Source organism: Aythya fuligula, chromosome 5, assembly GCF_009819795.1.
Source record: "Aythya fuligula isolate bAytFul2 chromosome 5, bAytFul2.pri, whole genome shotgun sequence".
NCBI lineage: Eukaryota > Metazoa > Chordata > Aves > Anseriformes > Anatidae > Aythya > Aythya fuligula.
Genome location: NC_045563.1, coordinates 16,208,329 through 16,229,400, shown reverse-complemented (window position 1 = coordinate 16,229,400; position 21,072 = coordinate 16,208,329). Strand labels below are relative to the sequence as shown.

Below are 21,072 nucleotides of genomic sequence, written 5' to 3'. Positions count from 1 at the left end.
CATGGGGCACACGGGAGCTGCTGCACAACCCCAGAACACCATCACCTTTCCTAGCCAGGACTCATCACAGCCCAGATTTGGCTCTGCTGGGAGCTCTGCCACACTGCATAGCCAGGAACGAGGCAATGTCACGGGCCTCTCTAGATCTTCCAGAAGCTGCCTGGACAAGCAGAACCATGCAGGAGCTCCGTTACTCATACTCTCATTCTCCCTCTCAGAGAAAGAGCCCGAGGCCAGCACCTCACCTGCATCTTCCACACATTTCCCTTTATGGAGCTCCCTGGGCTCCCTGGTACCTGCCTCTCCCCATTGCAACACCAGTGCCATCAGCACACAGATGAGTTCAAGATAACCTCTTCAAGCCAAAAAAATAGTATTATTATTATTTTTTTAAAAACAATTCTGTTTCTATTCTAGCCCAACAAATTACCGCTGTCCTTACCACTGCTAAGGAGGCAGACACCATCAGCTGATGCAGCTTTTGGGCAGGAGCTGCAGAGGCAGACACAAAGGCGCAGCAAGAGCTCACTGCTTTCCTCTGGTTATTTTTGTCCAGCTCCGCCCCAAAACTCACTCTTCAATCCCAATAATTGGCAGCAACTAATTAGAAGGAAAAATGCAAGTCACTGATTAAATGTTTGATTAAGTGTTGATTACATGTTTGATTAAACAGGATCACAGAACAAGTTTCCCTTGGACAAGCGTACTCATTCCCCGTTGCTCACTTCTTTTGTTTGCAGACACCAGAGATAAGAGACTCCAGAGATGCTATGCCACACACTGGGATTTTAAGCTTATAGGTGACCGTATAGCGCAGGGCAAGGAGAAAGCGACAATTCCTCCACTGTTGCAGATTGGTTTCATCATTGGGTGCATGTGGTTAACTGCCCGTGTTCTCTTTTTTGGGCTTGGACATTTGACTGGGGTGTCATACGCAGGATCCAGCTCAGATATTGCCAGAATTATTTCACAGGTTAACTGGAGATACAATCAGCATAAAATAAAGTGGCTTGTAGGAAGGTTACAGCTTTCAAATTGCTTCAATTCCAAAATACATACAAGGACTTGAAGAATTATACATGGGGGGAAAGTCCACATTACAGATTACCTTCAACAGCTGTTGAAAACTCTGGATGTCTTAGATTGGTCCTCAAAAAACAACAACCACTGAGGAAAGCGATTTTCATTCATCCCCTTTGCTGTCGCTTAGACAAGATCTATCAAGTAGCAGTTAATGAGAATGACCGAACCACATCATAAGATTAGGATTTTCTACACAGAAAAATGCATGCATGTACCTCTTAGTACATAAATACACTATTTGCTCAGGTTTGCAGGAATTCTTGTTCATGAAGGCAAAAGAAAATCCTTGCTTGAGCATCTGCTTTTACACCCCACCAGCACGTACATCTACCCACAGCAGCAGGATTTCTTACTGCAAGAAGCCACCTTCCCAGGCAGATCATTTGCACAGCTCTTTGCATGTCAGATCCTTGCAGCCAGCCATGTTTTGTGAAGAAGAACGAAGCTGCTCCACACCCAGCATGATGTAAGGACCTTGCACACAGCCGCACACCCTGCTGACTGCACCCGGGCGCTGGGCAGATGTTATCTGCTCTGCACTTGGACCTGCAGGGTTTCCTGCTTGGTCAGCACGCGGCCAAGATGTCACAGTAAGCTGCAAAACGCACAGGCATCACCTGAAGCGCAGAAACTATTCCATTTCAACAAAAGCGTTCCTCTTCTAAACATTCCCAACCCTCAGAAATGGAAAAAAGTTGCGGCTGGTAAAAGAAGATAATCAAAACCTTGGGAAAGTTGCACTCGCTCAAAGAGGCCATAAGCAGGTGTTATCTTATGTGGAATGCACCCCTAATTATCTAGAAACTAATTAGAGAAAGTAAGAGTTCAAAAAAATTTGCCAGTATAAAAGTATGGTGTGGGTTTTTTCCCCCAAGAATAATTTGACTACCTACATTTTCTTTCCCACTGAATTCTAGCATCATCGCCCACCACGTGTAAGGGAAGTCTTCCTCCCCCCAGCCTCCACGCTCCTCCAGATGTGGATCCTTGCCCCAAGGGGGGGGCACCAGAGGAGCCCAGCACCACTGTGGACATCCAAGCATCCCACAGCCCCCAAGGCACAGCTCACTGGCAGTGTCAGCCTGACAGCACCAAGGCTGAGCCTCAATTTTGCAGCAGAACCCCTTTTGGAAGCCTGACACAGACCCAACAAAATCTTTGCTCATGTGCTGAAGGTCTGAAGCCTGAAGCCAAGTTTGAAAGCACTGGCCAGTGTTTTGGTCAGGCACAACGCCTACCACTCGGGTTACCAATTTCAAGGTGGAGTTCACACCAGCAGCTTCATGCCCCAGAGCACTTTTAAACCACAGACCCTGCTTGCAGAGATGCAGTACAGCTTTGTTTATATCCCCTTCTTACTTGTGGGTGTTCAGTCAGGAGCAGTGCTGGAAAGATAACACAGACCATTTCTTCAGGATTTTCTTCCGCTGTTTTCACACTGTGGTGTTCTTCAAAAAATGCTAGCAAGGTCGTGACTAGAATTTTTCAGGAAGGCTTTTTCCGGTGAAGAATAACTTCTCTACTCACATCTCAAAGAAAAAAGTCTACAGACAAACAATTAGGAAATGAAAGAAAAATCTAAAACTGCATTTTTGGCCATTTAAGGCTATGAACTGAGAAAGAATGAACAAGCCCTTACGTCAAAAAACAAAACAAAGTTTTAATATTGTTAAAAGCAGAAAGTTTTCTTTCTTTCAAGCATTTGTCTGTAAAATATTTCACTGTAACTAACTCCTTAAGCCAGTCTTGCATCCTACCCCAACAACAAACTAATTGCAGATGCTTCTAAGGACAACCTGCACGCTGAACTTGCCGTTAAGCTCTGCCTCCCACAAGAGAGGGAGAACTACACGGACAATACAATAAAGATCAAACTTCTTCCCACTTTTTTCCACTTCCCCGATACTAGAATATCTCAAAATGCATTGGCTAATGTCTTTATCCCCCTACAGCAATACACTTCTTGCACTGTCACTTAGCGGCACCCAGCCAAGCATCAGGGCTCTTGCACGTCTCTAGTAGTGTCAGTAGGTACAGCAGGCTTCTGCTGCCAACTATCAGGCACCTCCACTGATGATGGATGTGCCAGGACTGTATGGGCAGCAGAAGCATTGGGTGATGCCTGCCATTGCAGACACTTCACGCAGAGCTACCATTTCTCACCTTTCCTCTGGGTTTTGCAGAGGAGCTGTGAGCTCTTCCTTAAGGTGCTGCCCACAGAGATGTAAGGCCGAGAGCTGCTGCTGTACCAGGCAGCTTTAGGATCAACACAGCAGGTTTCTATCCTGAATAAGATCCCCCTGGAAGCAAACAACTTTCACTCAAACCACTCCCACAAGGCAGAACTAAATGCTCAGTCCTCTGATTTTTGCCACCTCTCACAACAGGGCCTTATCAAAGCGGCCTTTCAAGGCGCTACAGGCCATGCTGCTTCAGTGGGGATAACAGCATTGTTGATTGATTTAATGTGGGTTAACTCCATTGTTGATTCCATGACACTAAAAGCAAGATCACTGTAAATCACTGGACACCAGTACTGAGGGATTAACCGGATTTGTCTGGAAGTGAGCCTACTGGGAAAGCACTCCTCCCACACGCACACCTCAGGATCGCAGTAGTGGTGGTATTACAGCTACCAACTCCTCCACTTGCCACATACCGTTTTACACAAGCATGCAACAGATGACATCTACTTCTCAGTAATTATGCCACACAGAAGTTTTCTAAGATGTTTTTGAATAAGTAGCTTAACAGATTTCCCAAGCACTGACTCCGTTCCTCTCAATGCCTGAATGCTGCTCTGAATCCCCTCTTGCAAGGCTTCTCTCCACGCTACAGCTCACAGCCAAAAGGAAAAGACCACATTGAAGTCTCTTCCCATTGCATGCACACACACAGAACAAAACAAACACACCTCGGAGAGAGGAGACAGAAAGGACAAAGGCAATGTCTACCACGTCAAGAACATTTATTCCTGAGGGAAACTGCGCGACACCGTCAGTCCTAGCCTGTTTGAAAAGCAACCTGGAGAGGAGGTACAGGGCCTTGCAGCACAGTCCTAAAAAGCCGTCAGTCTCTCTGGGGCTCTTCTCTCCTATGACTGAGGCCACTTCTTTAAACTTTCAGTAACACAGGGAGGTCACCTGAACGCACCGTGTTCTGCAACAGTCCTGTAGATGAGACAGTCCACATAAGCAGAACCCCCTTTAAAAATACTAAGCTTCACTTACAGCAAATTCACAGCCTTCCTCATTTTCACTTGAGATTTTAGATGAGACTCCTCCACCATCCACCAAGTGAAGATTATTGCCTCACCTGCAGAAAGCCCCGAGCACTGCTCATTCCAGGAGGTGCCACCACACTGCTCAAGCATCACTTTAGAAGATGCACCAAATAATCCTATTTCTCAGAAAAGATACAGTCTTAAAATCTCCTAGGAGATTCTGGGCCTCATTTAGAGGGGAAAAAATAGTTTCTTGGTACAATGGTGAGCAGTAGCTTCCTTTAGAATAAAGGCTGCCGAGTACCTGATCTTTTCATTTTTAATGAAGCGTGACAAAGCCAGGCTGCTACCCACGTCTGATACGAGCCTCAGCCACCAATCAGTCAAGTCTTTCAGATGTTTATTACAAGTAAAATTGTGTATAATAAACACAAAGGAGTAAAGACTTCCTGAAGAGCCAGTCACAGTAAACAACTCTGAAGATGTGAAGGAAAATGAATCACTTCTGAAAAGCAATCTTTTTTTTTTTTTTTTTTTTTTAAGTCACAGCTAAATGAGTAAGTTACACAGCACCTTTTAGATAAGGTGCTATTAAAAACCCATGTATTATGAGAGGTTTTTTTCCTCCCAAAGTTCCTGTGTTTGGTAAACTGTTGTATCATGAAAAATAACTCCCATTAGCCGTAGCAGGCTTAGGGTCGGGCTCACATTTATTTGCAGCTTTCCAAGTTTCCACGTTTCCTGTGTTCTGTCAGGTTCTGGACGTACTTGGAGAAGAGCAGCCACAGCTGTGTCTGCAGGGCTGTGGGGCCTTCTCTGAACTCAGGTACCCCCAGAAGAAGCAGAGAGAAACGTGATCAAGAAAGCAACCCTCAGCACTGCCTGTGGTGGAGGGGATTGCTACACAGCCTCCTGGCTCCTTCCCTCTTTGCTCTTTGAAGCAAAGCTCCACCGTCAGCATGTATTGAAGTGACTGGGTTAAGAAAGTCAATGCAGGAAGATGAGATCTTAGCTTGGCAAAAGCCGAGTGGTCACTTAATCTGTATACGATGAACTGAAAACGTTTACCAGTTAAATAGACAATTGTCTGAGACAATCAAGAGGGCTACAACTTTTTAAAACAGGTTGCAGTCCACAACAACTGTGTTGAAGGTTACTTCAGAGAACTATTCTGGTTGGAAAAGACCCCTAAGGTCACCTAGCCCAGCCTTGAACTGTCAAGTCCACCACTAAACCATCCATGAGGAACTGTGGAATTTCAATGCCTTGAATTTTTAATTTTGAAATGTGCCTCAGAACAGATGTGAATGAAGAGCTGCTGATAATATCAAGATAAAGTAACAAACACTCTGTCTCCTTTGAAATCCAATAGTCCCTTAACGATTTGCTACCAGCTCAGCCATACGACAGCACTGTGATGTGTTTTTATTACTCCTGCATTTGACAGGTGGAAGAAGTAAGATACTGGGAAATTCACTGACTTGCTTAAGTTACAATAAAGCCTACGACAGAGCCCAAACCCTATTGTGATTGCCAGGCCAATGCTCAATTCAAGAGGCTTTTCTCTATTCTCCCTCGGATCAGAGAACATTCCTCGATTCAAAAACTTCCTTAATGCCCCCCCACGCCCCAATTGTAGGTACTGATGAATACGTGGAAGAGATCAAGTATTTAAACACATTTCAATTGTTTGCAGCTCATCTGTGTATACTTAGGGCTTTATTCATATTTCAAAGCTGTCTGGGCAGTGTGTTTAAAAATACCCTGACAGTCAAACCACACGTTTATAGCAGAGCAGAAAAGAGCCACCTCGCAGGTTTTGGGGATTTGCCTCGCAGGAATGTCTCCGAGTTCCCAAGCCAATGTGGGCGTCCAACACCGACATCAGACATTTTGAATAAACAATTTAATTTCCTGACGTTGTTAGAGGGGAGGAAAAAAGCCAGGGAAAGAATTTTCACATTCAGACAAAGACGTATAGAAGATGGGGGGAGTTAACTCTTTAATAGAGTTTGTTTCATCAAAAGGAGATCGAGCCTTACCAAAAGGGAGCCCTCATCCCTGCTGTTAGAGAAGGCTCCGATAATTATCTCTTTGAAGCCAAACTGGCTGCTGAAAACAGCCCAACGCAGACATTACTGCTTCAAAGATGGAACAATATTTACCAAAACCACTCTGCAGCACAAGCCTTCCTTCACTGTAAGGTTCATAGCACCACCAGTCTGCTCCATCTTGCCTGTATCAGCCCCCTGAAATTGGGGATCTTCTTTGATTTAAAGGGGGATGAGATGGAACAGGGAGATTTGACGTGGACTACGTGCATTTTCCACAAATAAACATTTTGTATTTCAACTTTTACTACCAGCAGCAGCAAGCGTGTTGAAATCTATTCTTGTTGGGAGTTTTCACACCCACAGCGCAGTTAACACAAGGCAAGGTGGCAGCAGCACTAACAAGGAACAGGAAGCTCAGCTACTCTACTTGGTGCTACAGAGGCATTTCAGATCACCCTAACAGATACTTCCCTGGGTCAAGCAGGCATTCAATGCCATCACTGTAGCATGCTTTAATTACTACCTACCACACTTCTGATTCTTGGTCATCAGTCGTTGCTACCCAGCCACTCATCACACCCTTTGAGTGCCCACTCTCGTTATTTCTGGTGCGACAAGGGAAGAGCACACAGCAGCAGAGGTCCATGTGTCGTTGCCCACAGGTGTACCATTGAATTCGTGCCACTGTGAGCAAATTCAATTTCAGTCCCTGACTCTCCAATTTTCCATTATAAAAATAAAAATGAATGAGGTCTACCTAGTTCCCAAGGAATTCAACTAATTTCCAACAGCCTCAGAGGGAGCTGGATCAGGCCCAGGTCTGCAGTGTCCTCAGCTCTCAGTGGGATCAGGGGAACTCAGCACCTCCACAAGCAGCAGCTTTTGAATATATTGGCCTAATTCACATGTGAGGATTCCTATTTTAGGAATAAGCACTAGGACCAAGAGTTTGACTGCTGTCCAACTGAACTACAGAACAACAGGTATAGAGATGTTGATCACATCTCTATAGATGTTGATCACATCAGGAAACAGCTTTGCCCAAGACGAAATCTGTGGTAGAGCTGCCTGAGAATAACTAACTTTGTTTCCAAATTCTTTGCTGAGCTACGAACCAGGCATTTTAATTAAGGTCTGTTAATTGCAGTTAGTGTAATTTGGGGTAGGGGGCAGGGAGGAAGTACACTTTTCCACAGTCTACTGGTACCAAAGCTGACAGACAAAGAAAGGAAAATCATTTTAAAAGTACATGTTAGATAGAGTAAGTGTTCTACACGTGATTTGTGGTTTCAGAAGCAATTTTTTTTTGTTAGAAGAAAGCTGTGCTGTCTGGTTCTACGACCTTTTTCACAGAAACTCTAGGAACAAGGGAGAGTCAGGGAAGCTCCCTATCAGAGCAGCCACAGCAAGTCTGACAGCACAACACACCCTGCCTACAGTGTGGCCACAGCTTCTCTGTTTTATAGCCAAAAACACAGAAGAAACAACCCTGAACATTGTTTTTCTTCAGTGATCTCTTGCAACTAGAGCTATGCTGTTTTATTATCTCTGTAACAACAGTGGAGGAAAACCTGCCAAAAAGGAGTAGGATTAAGCATTACATTTTAACAGATTACTCGAGACAAAGGAGAGATCAAATCACAGCACAAATACATTGTGCCAACCCTCTCAAAACAATACCTATTGTGAGCTAAGATGCTGTACTATGCTGATCAGGAAGCTCTTTGACACAGTAGCACAACAGCACAAAAATGAGAAAAAAAGGGTTTCACTATGGTCTGTGCCGTCCCCATGGAAGCGACAGCCTGCTGCACCCATGGGTCTGTACGATGCCCCCACAGTTATTTTAGTCAGGGAGAAAGGACAAAACACCCCGAGAGGCCCTAGGTCTTTCTTATTCAAGGACTTCTGGCTCCTTCCAGCATCACCAAAAGGCAGACTCCAATTTGGCTCACATCCATCCCACCAGTGTCTGAGGAACTTTTACAATTAAAACACAGCAGCTGACAAGCATCAGTCACGTAAAGCCCTCTCCACTCTCCAGAGCCTGCTCAGGAAGGGCTGAGCTTATACATTAGAGATCCATTTGGTCCGATTAAAATACCCAGAAACAGAGAGAGCCTGGCTTTACTTTAAGGAAAAGATAGACAAAAGAATCTTTAAATTACATTTAGGCCAGACAATAGTAAGACTGAGTGTTATTAATGAAAAAAAAAAAGTCCTAATCCTCAAGAATATTCTACCTTGAGGTGAATTGCTACTTGCAAACAAGCAATCCTTCACTAGCAAGCAACAAAGTGATGAAGATCAGAAGATCAATGCCTTACAGCATACCCTAAGAACAAAGCTATGATCATGGTGCATTAGGGAAGGAATCAGGTGAACTAGCTAGACAGTTCTTGAAACAAAGTTATTGCCATGCAAAAGCAATTTAAACTTGGTAATAAGTCGCCGGCCAAAGATTTTCACTCTACTCATTTGTGAGTGAAACAAAACTCAAAGCACAAGTTCTTTTGTGAGAACTGAGAGCCTAAAATAGCATCAGAAAAAGAAAGAAAAAGAAAGAGGAGCGTCCACACCCTGTCTAGCAACAAGCCTGTACTTCTATCCCTCAAAGCATGCTAAAATTTCAGTTCTATAAAGGATAAGAAAAACATCAAGAAAACGCACCCTCTTCAAAATTCACTCCAACATAGACTTTGATCTCTTCCTTGGGACAGAAGGAGATGTAACTCCAAAATGACAAGCCCTAAAGTCAAACCTGCAAGCAAGCCTCTTCTCCTCCTGTAGGCCCAGCTCCTACCTAGGGTCAGTGCAGCTGGGCAGAGCTAAAGGCACAGCACAGAACACATTATCTCCATGGATTAAACCACCATTGAGAGGCAGCAAAGTTTGGAAGAAAACATCTCCCAGGTGACAAAGGCCACTCGCTGCTCTGCTCGATTGCCACGTGCTCTTTGTGCAGCACGTGCTGCTCTGGCCCAGAGCGCTGGCAATAACAGCGCTCCCCGTCTGTGCCTTCCCCTCTCCTGCCAGGTCCAGGGTGCAGGTCAGCAACTGCAAGTGCTATTTTTTATTTGCCCATCAGCCTTCCATCAGAACAGAAGGCTTTCTTAGTTTCTGTTTTGCTCCCCTCCATTCAAGTCTGTTTTTAAAGCAAACTTATTTTAGACAACTGCGTGAAAGAATGCTGAGCTGAAACAACTCTTAAAATACATACCTGAAGCTACAGAAAGGCAGCATTAACTGAAAACCAACAGGAAAAACAGAAAAAAAAATACATGCTTTCAATATTGGACAGAAAACAGTTTTTATTTGCAAATTAATTCTACATGTGGCATAAAGGCTAGAGAGACGGCGCTCGTGTCACTTCTCAGCCCTAATATTGCACTTCACTTTCACAGAGTGCCTCTCTGCTACATGACCACGTAAGCTGGTCAGGCACTTTTCTCTCTGCATGCAAAGGGGTTTTAGGTTCCCCAAAACTCTCCACTGTTAGCTGTGAGTCACAGATAGGGAGCACTGGATGAAGTCAGAAGGTAGCCCCTAAGCTGGACCCGGCTGCTAGTTCCTCCTCTCCCTCTTTTGCAAGTTTTTGTATTTTTAGCCGGGAAGTCCCTCCTCTTTGGGGAAGAACTTCTGAATGTCTTATGTCTTTCTGACTGAAATGATTTTTTTTATTGATCAAGAGTCAGGGTGTGTTAGGAAAATAAACACAGATAGTAGCTATTACTTATTTTAAGCCTCCTTTACAGGTTAAAAAAAAAAAAAAAAAAAAACAGAAGCAACTTTGTATTTGCTCATGTTTGAGTCACAACAAAACTACAGAGTAGCCAACACACACTGATACCTTCTCTGCAGTCCTGTGATATCAGAAATGAAAGCAAGTTCAGAGAACACATTGGTAGGTTTCTGCAGAGCAGGGCCATCTGTGGCTATTGAACACAGCATCACAGGTACAGCTGCTGCCAGCAGAGCCTCCAGCCACCAGCGGCTGATAGAAGGCAGGAGGCTCTGCCAGGGGGAAGGTGAGATGTTTGTGCTGTGCCTCGTTCCTTCTCCAAGCACCTCCAGCTCTGGCTGGCTGGCCTGGACGCCAGGCCACCCCACAGCAGAGCTGTGATCCCCTAGGACCATAGGACCCCCTGTGATCCCCCACCACCCCGTCTCCCCTCAGAGGCCAGTGGGGAGAGTGCCCGTGCTGGCTGCTCTACCACCAGGCACCGTGCCAGACCCTCTCCACTGATACGGGCCTCCTGCAGCAGCAGGGAACGGCTCCGACGAAGCACCAACAGGCAGCTGTACGAGGAGCATAGCTGGCTGGGTTCGGGTGGCCATTACCAGGCTCATTAGAGCTCGGTGTATTGCTACGTGAGGCGAGTGTTCACAACCCAGCTGTACAAGTGACAACACTTTCCGCCCTGGTAACGAAACCAGGCTGAGGAGATAGAGAACAAGCAGAGTCATCACGGCAGCTCGTGGAACCACCGAAGCAATTCAGGAGGGGCAGGGAGCAAGGAGGGCCGCGCTCTGCCAGCGCAGATGGCGAAGGAGTGGCACAAGTGGACCTGTGTGATATCGTTTCCTTCCAGCGCCATTAATCACCCCAGACATCGTTTGTTCTATCAACTGCTAAGCAGTTACCCCAGCACGCAGATAACTTTATCACGGCCGGGCAGTGACAGGCATTGCCAAGCACCACGCCAGGCAGGACACCTCACGGCCACTGAGCCCTCTGGGCTATCTCCTGCTGCGAGGAGAGGCGCTACACCAGCACCGTCCCACCCAACAGCAGGGGGAAGTAGAAAAAAGTCACCAGCACTTTAAAACACAGGATTTCAAAAGAGGACAGCGATGTTACTCACAGCCACAACGCCCAGGCCAGGTCTCTGGAGGCAGCAGGGTTTCAGCCTGTTCATGTCCTGCAAGGAGCAGAAGCTCCCTCAAAGCACAGGCATGTCTGTAGTATGGTCTGACAGGGCTAACACAGGGCTTCAGAAACACTGCCAGCAGCAGCCCAGCTTCAAAGTTCAAGATTTATCACTTTGTCTTTTGCTACAGACACATCTCAAGTATTTTCTCCTTCAGGAAGAATCCCGTTTCACAAGGCAACGCCTGGGGACCCAGACCAAATACACAGACCTGATGCTTACAGAGGGAAAGGGCAGAAGACAGCTTGTTGACAGGCAGAAAGAAAAGCCTGCGAGGAGTGTGATGAAGAGAAAAAACAATCTGTTTTTTTGAGGAGGAAGGACAGACCTCAAATTCTTCCAAGCAAGCATGACTCAGCAGTGTGTGACAAGACATAAAATGAGATGCGCTTATAAGCCTTCACCAACTGGTATCCGAGGGGACAGGATTAAACAGCTCAACGTGAACTGAACTTGTTTCCAAGTCCCCAGCCTGGCTCTGCCAGCTGCTTTCCTAAAAGCGCTGTTAGACCTAGAAATATGAATTCCTCCACTGCACACAGCAGGTCCCCAGGAGCCCCACAAGACCTCAACACACTCACAGCCACCCCACTGCTCACACAGCAGCCCGAGACAGGCTTCCATTTTGCCTCCCAAGCCACAGGAATCCTTCTGCCATCAGCAGCGATCACAAGACAACCCAAACACTGCAGTTAGGAGGAAGGAGAATGAAAACTACGAAAGTTTTAAGCCCTCTACCCCCAAAATGAAACTCAATCATTTTGAAAGCCATTGGTTGAGTACATGGTTGTCCTCCAGCGGCGATTTCTCTCTGCAGAGGGACAGAACACTAGCTGGTATTTGTGCCTTGTTTGGACAGTGGGGAAACATCAGCAGCTTCCTCCCTGATCACATAGAGGGCATGACTCCTTCCGAAGGGAGCTGAATTCCATCAGTACAAAACAAAGCACTGTTTCAAGGACTGAACGCTTAACTCAAAAATGAGAAAAAGATAACATACAGAAGAGTGTTTGTTTCACAGCCCTACAGCATGGATGAACCCAGCACAGGTGCTTATTTTATCTATTACCATGCTTATTTTAGTCTTTTACAACGCTTTGCTTCCCTGTTTCCTTGGAACATGTTCAAGAATGTCACCTCACCAAAAGGTGTCAAATTCGAGATAAATAGCACATAATCTGACCAACATCATGAGATGTGTTGTCAATCAATGCTTTGCAAGTGCAATACATTAAAACAGAGCAAACACTTTCAGCAGGCAGCTCTGAAACCCCTCTCAGGTTGAGCCTATATACTTTAAAAAGCTGAAAGCATTTAGACCTCACCTCTAGGTTTCCCAAGTCATGACTGCTGAAGTACTAAAGGGATTTCAGACTACTTAAGGTACACAAAGAACTGTTTCTTGGATACCTTCAGACACTTGGACACCTATTACAGATCGGACAAAGCCGTGACATCAGGAGAGGTCAGCATCTCTGCCCTGAAACAGGACCACAGGCTTGTGTCATCCCCAGCATGTCTGTCCAAACCTTTCTTAGAAGTTCTGAGCAACAAACTTCGCTGCCTACCTAGACAGCCGCAGTACTTTTTCCAAATCCTAGCATCCCTCCTTCTTGGTGCAATTGAAGCTCACTATTTTTTTGCTTTACCCACAGTGGAATGAGGGAGTACACCGTGTTTTTTTTTCCCTACAACAGCTTTTTAAAGTGTCCAAAGATAGTTCTTCATGCTGAATACCACAGTACAATTCACTGTATTTCCAACAGCTCCAATCCTTCTCTGTGCTCTCCCGTGGATGCTTAGAGCTGACCTGCCTTCTCCCTGAAACGCAGAGCCCCACACCAAAGGCAGGGTAAGTAGCAGCCTTATCAGCGCCATGCAGGGTGGACACGTCATGTGCCTGGCAGGCCATGTCCCAGCTCACGCACCCCATCAAGACATTTGCTTTTTGGCAACACTGTCAATTCATATTCAGCTTGTGATCTGCAGAAGAATCCAGATCTTTCTCTGCCACCTGACGAGGTTATTGTTGTTCCTTGCTGCGTATCACCTCACACAGGCTGTGGTAAGGGGATGTACCGCAGGGAGGACACAGACTTCCTGAATCCAAGGTAAATGATTGCTAGATCATGACACCGAGTCGCCATGAAAGCTGTGATTGTTACAGCCACCTCTGTTGCCACGCAGCTGGGTGCTTGTGTTCCCATGAAACAGCTCTGCAGGCCTAACACAGAAAGCTTTTTGCGAGAGGGATGCCTGTCAGTCAGGGCTCTCTGAGGGAGAAAATGCACATATACCCAGTTATTCTGGGATGCCACGTTTCCTCCTCTGCAGGCTAATGGAAGAAGGAACAGGAACCCAAAAACACACTGACCTTTTCCTCTAAGAAACATGCATTTTTTTACTACTACCCTCAACATGTTTTCGTGGCTTATTATAAATTTTATCATTTAGCTAGTTGGAAGGTTTTGTTAGAGCTGATGTCAAAAACCAAACAAAACAAAAAAATATACCCACCCATCCTGCCTCTGGCTGCTTCTCATGATATCCATTGGGGGTTGGAGCTAGATGGTCTTTAAGGTCCCTCCCAACCCGAGCCATTCTATGACAGTATTTCAGCCTAACACAAGCAACAATGGGAGCTATTGATCAATGCACATACATTTTATTTTATAGCCTTTAAGAATGTAAAAGTTAACTGACGCAAGCCATGAATTTTTAAAAACCTGTATTTAGGGCTTTACAGTGAATTGGGGTTAAAGAACATGCCTTCCCCCACGAAGTTCTTCTTGGAAATATATATATGCAATATACCTCACAGCCTGCAATATAAAGAAACGGATTAATTTAATGCCCTCAGACCAGCACTATTCTTAAGTCTATCTCAAAGCTCATATTTAGGTTCTTATGCACAGGTTGTGCTTCAAAAAGGGCCACGTATAAAGTCTAGAAAAGAAAAAGAGCTGTACAAACCTATAGCACTGACAGCAGTGTTTATGCTTTTTAGCATTGATTTACTAAACAGAATAGCTTCTGATACATGCTAAAAAGACAGCTTAACTATTTACCAAAGATACAAAATGGGAAGAAGCAGGCTGAAGAACCAACTTAGCTTGAAGAGAGAGGAAAAAAAAAAAGGCATGAGAAAGAGTAAGATCAAGTCAGACAAAAAAATTTAAATAAGACATACTACTATTTTGCCAGATAAAAAAAAAATCATTGGATGCTGTGTTCAGCAGATTGATCTAGTAGCAGCATCAGAATAGCTTCAACATAACAACAAACTGAATTAAAAGCAAAAAAAAAAAAGTGATCTGTCATACTATGGTCTTCAGTACGAAAAGCTCTAACCAGAATTGCACACCAAAAGAAAAGTGCATCCCCTTGCAAAAAAACAAAACCAAGAAGCACTGAACTGATGCAGGTAGTTATCCAAGAATACAGGCTGAAGTCTCAGAACATCCCTCAGCAGCAGGTAGCACCTAGGAATCCAAAGCAGATCAAGAAGCCTTGCTTTCACGTGTCAACGAATGCAGTCAGTTTGTCATGGATGATTTCTCAAGGTGGGCTGGCAATTCAGCTTGCTCTCTATAGATCAAGGTGACAAGGCTTTACCAGAAGGTATTCTTTATTAGTTCACTTACATTTTCTTCCTTTATGGTCAGAATTCAATTTTCTCAGAATTTCTAGAATTTCTTGAGAAATTGTTCCTTCCAGGCCCTAACTCTTTGGTGAAAAAACACTGCACAATAAAATCTGACCATAAATAATCTGGACATTAAGATGAACAAGCACAGCCCTGCTGTCTGTCAAACTGCAGGATTTATCATGACACAAATTACATCTTCAGGCAACTCTTCAACTCCTTTGCTATTCATTTTCTACACACTATAAAGAGGATAAACTGACTCAGTACCTACACAGTTACACAGGAAAGCTACCACACTACTATGGGAACTTAAGAGTTGCACATGTGAATGCTTTTTCCCCAAATAACTGACAAGTAGCTTCTCATTCCTAATGGGGTGACTTTAAATTATCTCCTCTTGGATATGTCACTTCCCCTTATAGCACTATAACTTACTCACATAGCCATAACCTTACTGCCTCACATCTTCGTGGCCCCAAAGAGGCGATATTAACTGATGACACACAGAACAGCCACCAAGGAAGTGAAGGCTTTTATAGAGGCAACAGCCCCTTGTAAACGGCCACAGCTCACTAATCTGAACTGGTGCCAAACATGTACAACTCATTTTTCAAACAGATAGGCACATTTTTCTGTACTACTACTGCTGCCCCTCCTCATATGACATGAATGCACGAGTCTATTTACTCACAACATGCAAGGAGGCCTGGCAGTACATCTGTGCATATTTTACAGATGTAAAACAGTGGTGTACGAGAGCCTTTACCACAAACTGCAGCTCACCCCGCAGTCCTGTCACCTCGGTAATGGAGCAGGGCATCTCCATTTCCCTGAGCTTGCCCTAGTGCTCACGCACCTGCAGGGAGACCATAATTTCAACGTCAACAGGAGGAGCAGGGAACAGGCTGGACTGAAAGTTTTTGCCAACTGCATAACCACTAAAACCAGCTTGAGACAGTGGATGAGGCCAAACAGCTGGAAGAAGGGGGAACTGTTCCTTTCAGCAGCAGGACACATGACAACACCAGAACTACATTTTCACACCACACGCTCCTAACTTCTCACTTAGGAGCCCCTTAGAAACCTCGCCTGACTTTTTAGTGGGCCACAGATACTCTGCATTTTACCACGAGCCAGCTACCTAAAGCTTTGAAACGGTGCCATGCCTTGGTGGAGCTGAATGCCGCACCAAGGAAAGCAGGCGGGAGACGCAGAGGCCAGGGATCTCCACACCACAGCCGCGGGGGGCCTGGCCACGCAGGTGCAGCACATATGGCAGCACGCAGGGGGTACCCAACTCGACACAAAGCACGGCGACCTAGCAGCTTTCACTCAAAAGCAGGGGCCAGCTTGGCAGCAGTAGCTTCTTTGATCGCCTCCTGACTAACAAATCGAGCGAGGCAGCAAGAGGCCTCAGCCCCGCGTCACAGCTCGCACAGCTCGCAGGGGAGCGTCATGGTACCGGCGAGGGCACGCCGAGGAACGCAGAAGCCTCGCTGTGTGGACAGCTTAGGCAGAAAGCAGTCGCTGGGCGGAACTGAAAACTGGTGTGGGAAGCAGAGGCCAGACACAAGCAGGGTGACTGTCCCGTGGTGTGGCGGCAGGTCCAGACGGAGGACGGGAGAGAGCCCGGCCCCTGCCCCAGGTTCAGCCTCCCTCAGGAGTTAATGGCTGCAGGCTCAAACCCAGCTTCCTCAGGCAAGCTCTCTGTCCTCCAGGTCAGCAGCTCTCCAAGCACAGCCCCGGGGCTGTGGAAGCATTAAGGGTTGCACTGGGACACAACTCAAATTGGGAACCACTGCCTGGGCTATAAACGCAGATGTAGGTACCACCACGGCCACTGCTTTCATCTCCTCAGGCTATGTCTGGGAGGCACAGACAAGGCTGTATGCTCCAAGAAGAATAAAGCCCTGGCAGGACATCGCTGGTGTGCCGCAGTGAGGACCACAAGCACAGGTGAGCTTGACGGCCCTTAATACAAGGCCTGTTACCTTGTGAATACAAAGTTTAGGCAAACGTCCCAGACACTGCGGTCAGGCAGGACAGGGCTGTTCCAGACCTACGCACCTGAGGAGATTTGTATCACGAAGCAAAAATTAAAAACAAACAAACAAAACAGAAAGCAGGCACCTACAATTTTTCCTTTTTTTTTTTTTTCTCTTCACAAAACCACTTGGAAGGATTCAGATGCCAAAATTTAACAGGGAACCTAACCAAACCCCAGCCTAGGTTGGGCATCAAAGCTGGATGCAAACACCAGGACAACATTAAGGGACCTGCCCCGTCTCTGCAGAGCATGGACCTGAAGACAGGGCTGCCTGTGCCCCAGAGCAGCACCTTCACTGCTGGTGCACTCACGCTGCTCACTCACATTTTGTTTCAGCTAGCGTCTTTCACAATGTTTCAGTTCTGGAGTGCTGCTGGAGACAAAACCTGAAACCACTCCTAGGAAAGCTGTTCAGTACTTAGACCGTCTCCCAGAGGATGGCTCAAGCTGGTTTTGAAGTGTCTGTCCCTAATCCCTCTGTGGCACTGGTGCCTCACGCTAGAGCTGGCTGCGCTGGCAGACTGCAAAAAAATTGAAGACTTTTCTTATCCCAACAATACTCCGGGTCTAAAAACAGCACACTTGAGGAGTTCATTAGGCGTCTTCTGTTACTTTCCTGGGTTATATAACTGCTTCATTGCAAACTCGTACAAACAAAACTGAACTTTGTAGTCATCCAGAAAGTATATCCCTAGGCAACAGGCAAATAAAATCCCAGTAACAGTCACCATAAAATACATAGAGTAGACAGACAGACACATAGTCCACTCTAATGCATGAATCACTGTACAGGAATGAGTACACTTGCCTTGTTTCCTACTATGCACAATATTTCTGGTAAGATGTATGTTGAGCTTGGCACTACTTTTTCTGCCGCAATAAAAGCATATAAATACGCAAGTAATCAAGTAGATATTACTCATAAAATACACAAAATCTTTGCCTAAATGAATGGGGCCTCCCACTGGTATCATTGGATGTTACCAGGATAGGCAACAGAGCAACTTGCTCCAACAACTGCATTGATCTTTAAACCCAACACTTAACTCCACTTCTACAAACAGACTAATACTAAATGCCTTTTAAAAGAAAATAATTGAAGCATGATTAAATGGACATATCTATCCAACATCTGCAAATGGTATTCAAAGCAACCTCAGCTTGTACAGAGTGCGGTAGCCTAATTTGCATCACAAAATTGGGAAAGTGTAGCAAGAGAGACACTTTGGGGTCAATTTTCATAGCACTGCCAGGACTTAAAACTATTAATAAATTTGTACAATACACAAAGAAATTGTGTATCTGTTATGAAACATAAGCATAAAGAATTTCTGAAGTAGAGAAAGTAAAGCAAAGCACATAGTCAAAGAGAGAAACAAGAACAGCGGAGGGCAGAAAGTCACCTTAGGAGATTCCTAAACATAAAGTACTGCGTATGGTAACAGGAATAAAAAGCGATTAACTATGAGAAACCAGTTATGTACTTTCTAAGATTCCCCTTAGTTTCTGCTTATGAAACCCAACCCATACCAAACATTAAGGCCGTAACAACAGCATTTCTCTAACACTTATTAGAGGTTAATGCGTATTTTCAAGCATCACAAAAAAAGAAAAAAAAATCGCTTAGGCAGGCTCAAAACTTGGCATCACTCTTTCGGAAGTATTTTGTTTGGAGAACCACATGAAACTTAAAAAGACATTAAACCAGAACTTGTGGTCCTCTCTATATTTTACGAAAATCTGGTAAGTTTTGCTGAGGTTTGACGGAGCAGAGACCGAATGCCAAGAACACAAGCTGATGCAAAAGCTTCTGCTGCTTTCTCAAAATAGTTTCCTGCTTCTTGTGCCTCCTTCATCTTTGCAGAGAAGAACCAGTGCTGCCAGCAGGAATTCAGAATGCGGGCGCTGCTGGTTTTAGCATGACATGCTTTAATAAAGCCTACCTGAAGTCTTAGAAAATGTGTTCTACAAAGTCCGAGCAGACTTTGCAGAAATTATGAAAATGGTGACTTAGGACATTTTCAATGACCAAAGTTTATGTTGTACCCTTGATATAAATTTAGTAATGGAATTAAATAAGAAAAAAAAGCTGTTCTTCAGAGGCTATAATGCAAGTGTCACGAGACCTTGGACCCATATGAAGTTCACGCTTCCACTCCAGCAATAAAATCGGTTGTGCAACGCACCGTGCGTGCGATCCTCGCAGCTCCCCCGGCAAAGCCCCGCTGCAGCTCCCCAAAGCCCCTCGCAGCCCGGGGACCCCGCTGCAGCCGCCCCCTCCCCGTCCCAGCTCCAGCCGGGCTCCCGAGGGGCCGGGACACAGGGCACGAAGTTGCCCCCGCCGCTCGGGCTCGCCCCGGGGCCGGCCGGGCTGCGGGAGCCGCCGAGCCCCGAGCGGGGCCGGGCAGGGCTCCGGGGCGGCCCCGAAGCGCCCCGCAGCCGGCCGGGAGGGCGCAGGCCCCGTCCCCGGCGCCGTGCCGCCCGCTTACCGGCAGAGCTCGGCGAAGGCCTGGAAATTGAGCTTCCTGATCTTCTTCTCGCTCAGCCAGTAGCCCACCCGCTTCCCCTTCAGGAAGGTCTGCATGGTGCCGGGCGCCCCGGCTGCTGCTGCTGCCGCTGCTACTGCTCGCACTCGGCGTCCGCGGAGCGACGGCTTTAAATTTAAAATAAAAAATAAAAGAGAGAGAGAAAGGGAGAGCGATCAGACGGCTCTGCCGAGGGAGGACCCGGCGCCGCGCCGCCGCAGCGAGCCGGCCGCGGCAGGCCCTGCCCCGCACGGCGGGCAGCGAGCCCGGCCCGGACACGGCGAGACCCTGCCGCCAGCACGGCACAGCACAGCCCAGCACAGCACGGCACGGTAAAGCCCAGCACAGCCCAGCACAGCCGGCACGAAGCCGCTGTCCCCCAGCCGAGCCGTGCTGAGCCGTGCCGAGCCCGGGCCGCCCCCCTGCACGGACCCCGCCTGCACGGACCCCGCTGCCGGCTCGGCTCGGCTCGGCTCCGCTGCTGCTGCTGGTGCTGCTGCTGCGCGGTGCTGCTGCAGCCGCTCAGCTCCCCATTTGCCCGCTATTCGCAGCCGCCTCCACTTCCTCCTCCTCCTCCTCCTCGTCCCTCCTTCCCTCCGCCCCGGCCCCGGCGCCGGCCCCGCCCCGTGCAGCCCGGCCGGGCCCGCCCCGCAGCCCCCGGTGCGGTGCCGGGGCCGGGGCCGAGGTGCCAGCTGCTGCCGCGGGGCTGCGTCCTTCACGGCAAAAATAACGAAAATGAGTAAAGATGCGAGTTCTCGCCGCGCAGCCCAGGGCCTGCCTTCTGCCAGCACTTGGCAAGCGTCTGGAAGGGCTTACACACAACTTTCAATAACAGCTACTTGTCCTCTAACTTCATTTTTTTCAGGAGGCGAGGGTCGAGCGCCAGCATGAGCTGGCATTCACCCCTCCTCCTTTTTTTTTTTTTTTTTTTTTTTTTTTTTTTTTTTTGAGAAGTGCATTCCTAAATGCCTTGGCAGCTGCTCTCCTCTGATTCCAGATGAAGAATACCTCAGTCTGAGTTACTGTGGCACCTCACAGCCCCAGCATTATTTCCCCACCCTTCTTTCTCCCCTCAATCCAACATGAGTATCACCCACCCCAAATGCTCATGGGCTGACTTGTGTTTTGGTTTTGGTCCTCTCTTTTCAGGGGGTAGAAGAATGATTCCTTCTCAGGGGCTTGGCAGCACCTGAGACGTGGACGATGCTCTCGGGCTGTGCAGCTGTGGCTGTGCTGACTCACGGTGCGGCCTCGCAGCCTCAGCAGGGCATCGGAAACTGGTGGGAGCACCCGTCCGAGGGAAGGAAGGGGTAAAGCCAGGGAAGCCTTAAGAAATATGAAAGGGGTCGTTGGCCTAGGGAGTAGGTAGAGACCGTTTTACATTCCTTTCGTTATTTACATTAACAGTGAAGTCATCCTGAGCCAGGGGTATATTGGAAAGTATGCGGGGAGTGGAGTCGCCTACAAACAGCTCACGCTGAAGTTGTTGGAAAACCTATAAAGTAGTACTCCTTGTCCATTTGCAGGGGCTTTGTATAATAAATGTTTATTTTTCTACTC

At 46.8% G+C, this 21,072-nt stretch overlaps 1 protein-coding gene across 1 annotated transcript in view; it reads right to left on the bottom strand.

Moving 5' to 3' along the window:
- Nucleotides 1-19,573, bottom strand: part of ITPK1 (inositol-tetrakisphosphate 1-kinase) — a 139,255-nt gene extending 119,682 nt beyond the window's left edge. Inside the window, exon 1 of the mRNA XM_032188420.1 lies at nucleotides 19,477-19,573. Within this exon, the coding sequence (XP_032044311.1) occupies nucleotides 19,477-19,571 (95 nt within the window). The 5' untranslated portion in view covers nucleotides 19,572-19,573. The remainder of the gene's footprint in view (nucleotides 1-19,476) is intronic.
- Between the last annotated feature and the right edge of the window lie 1,499 nt (nucleotides 19,574-21,072).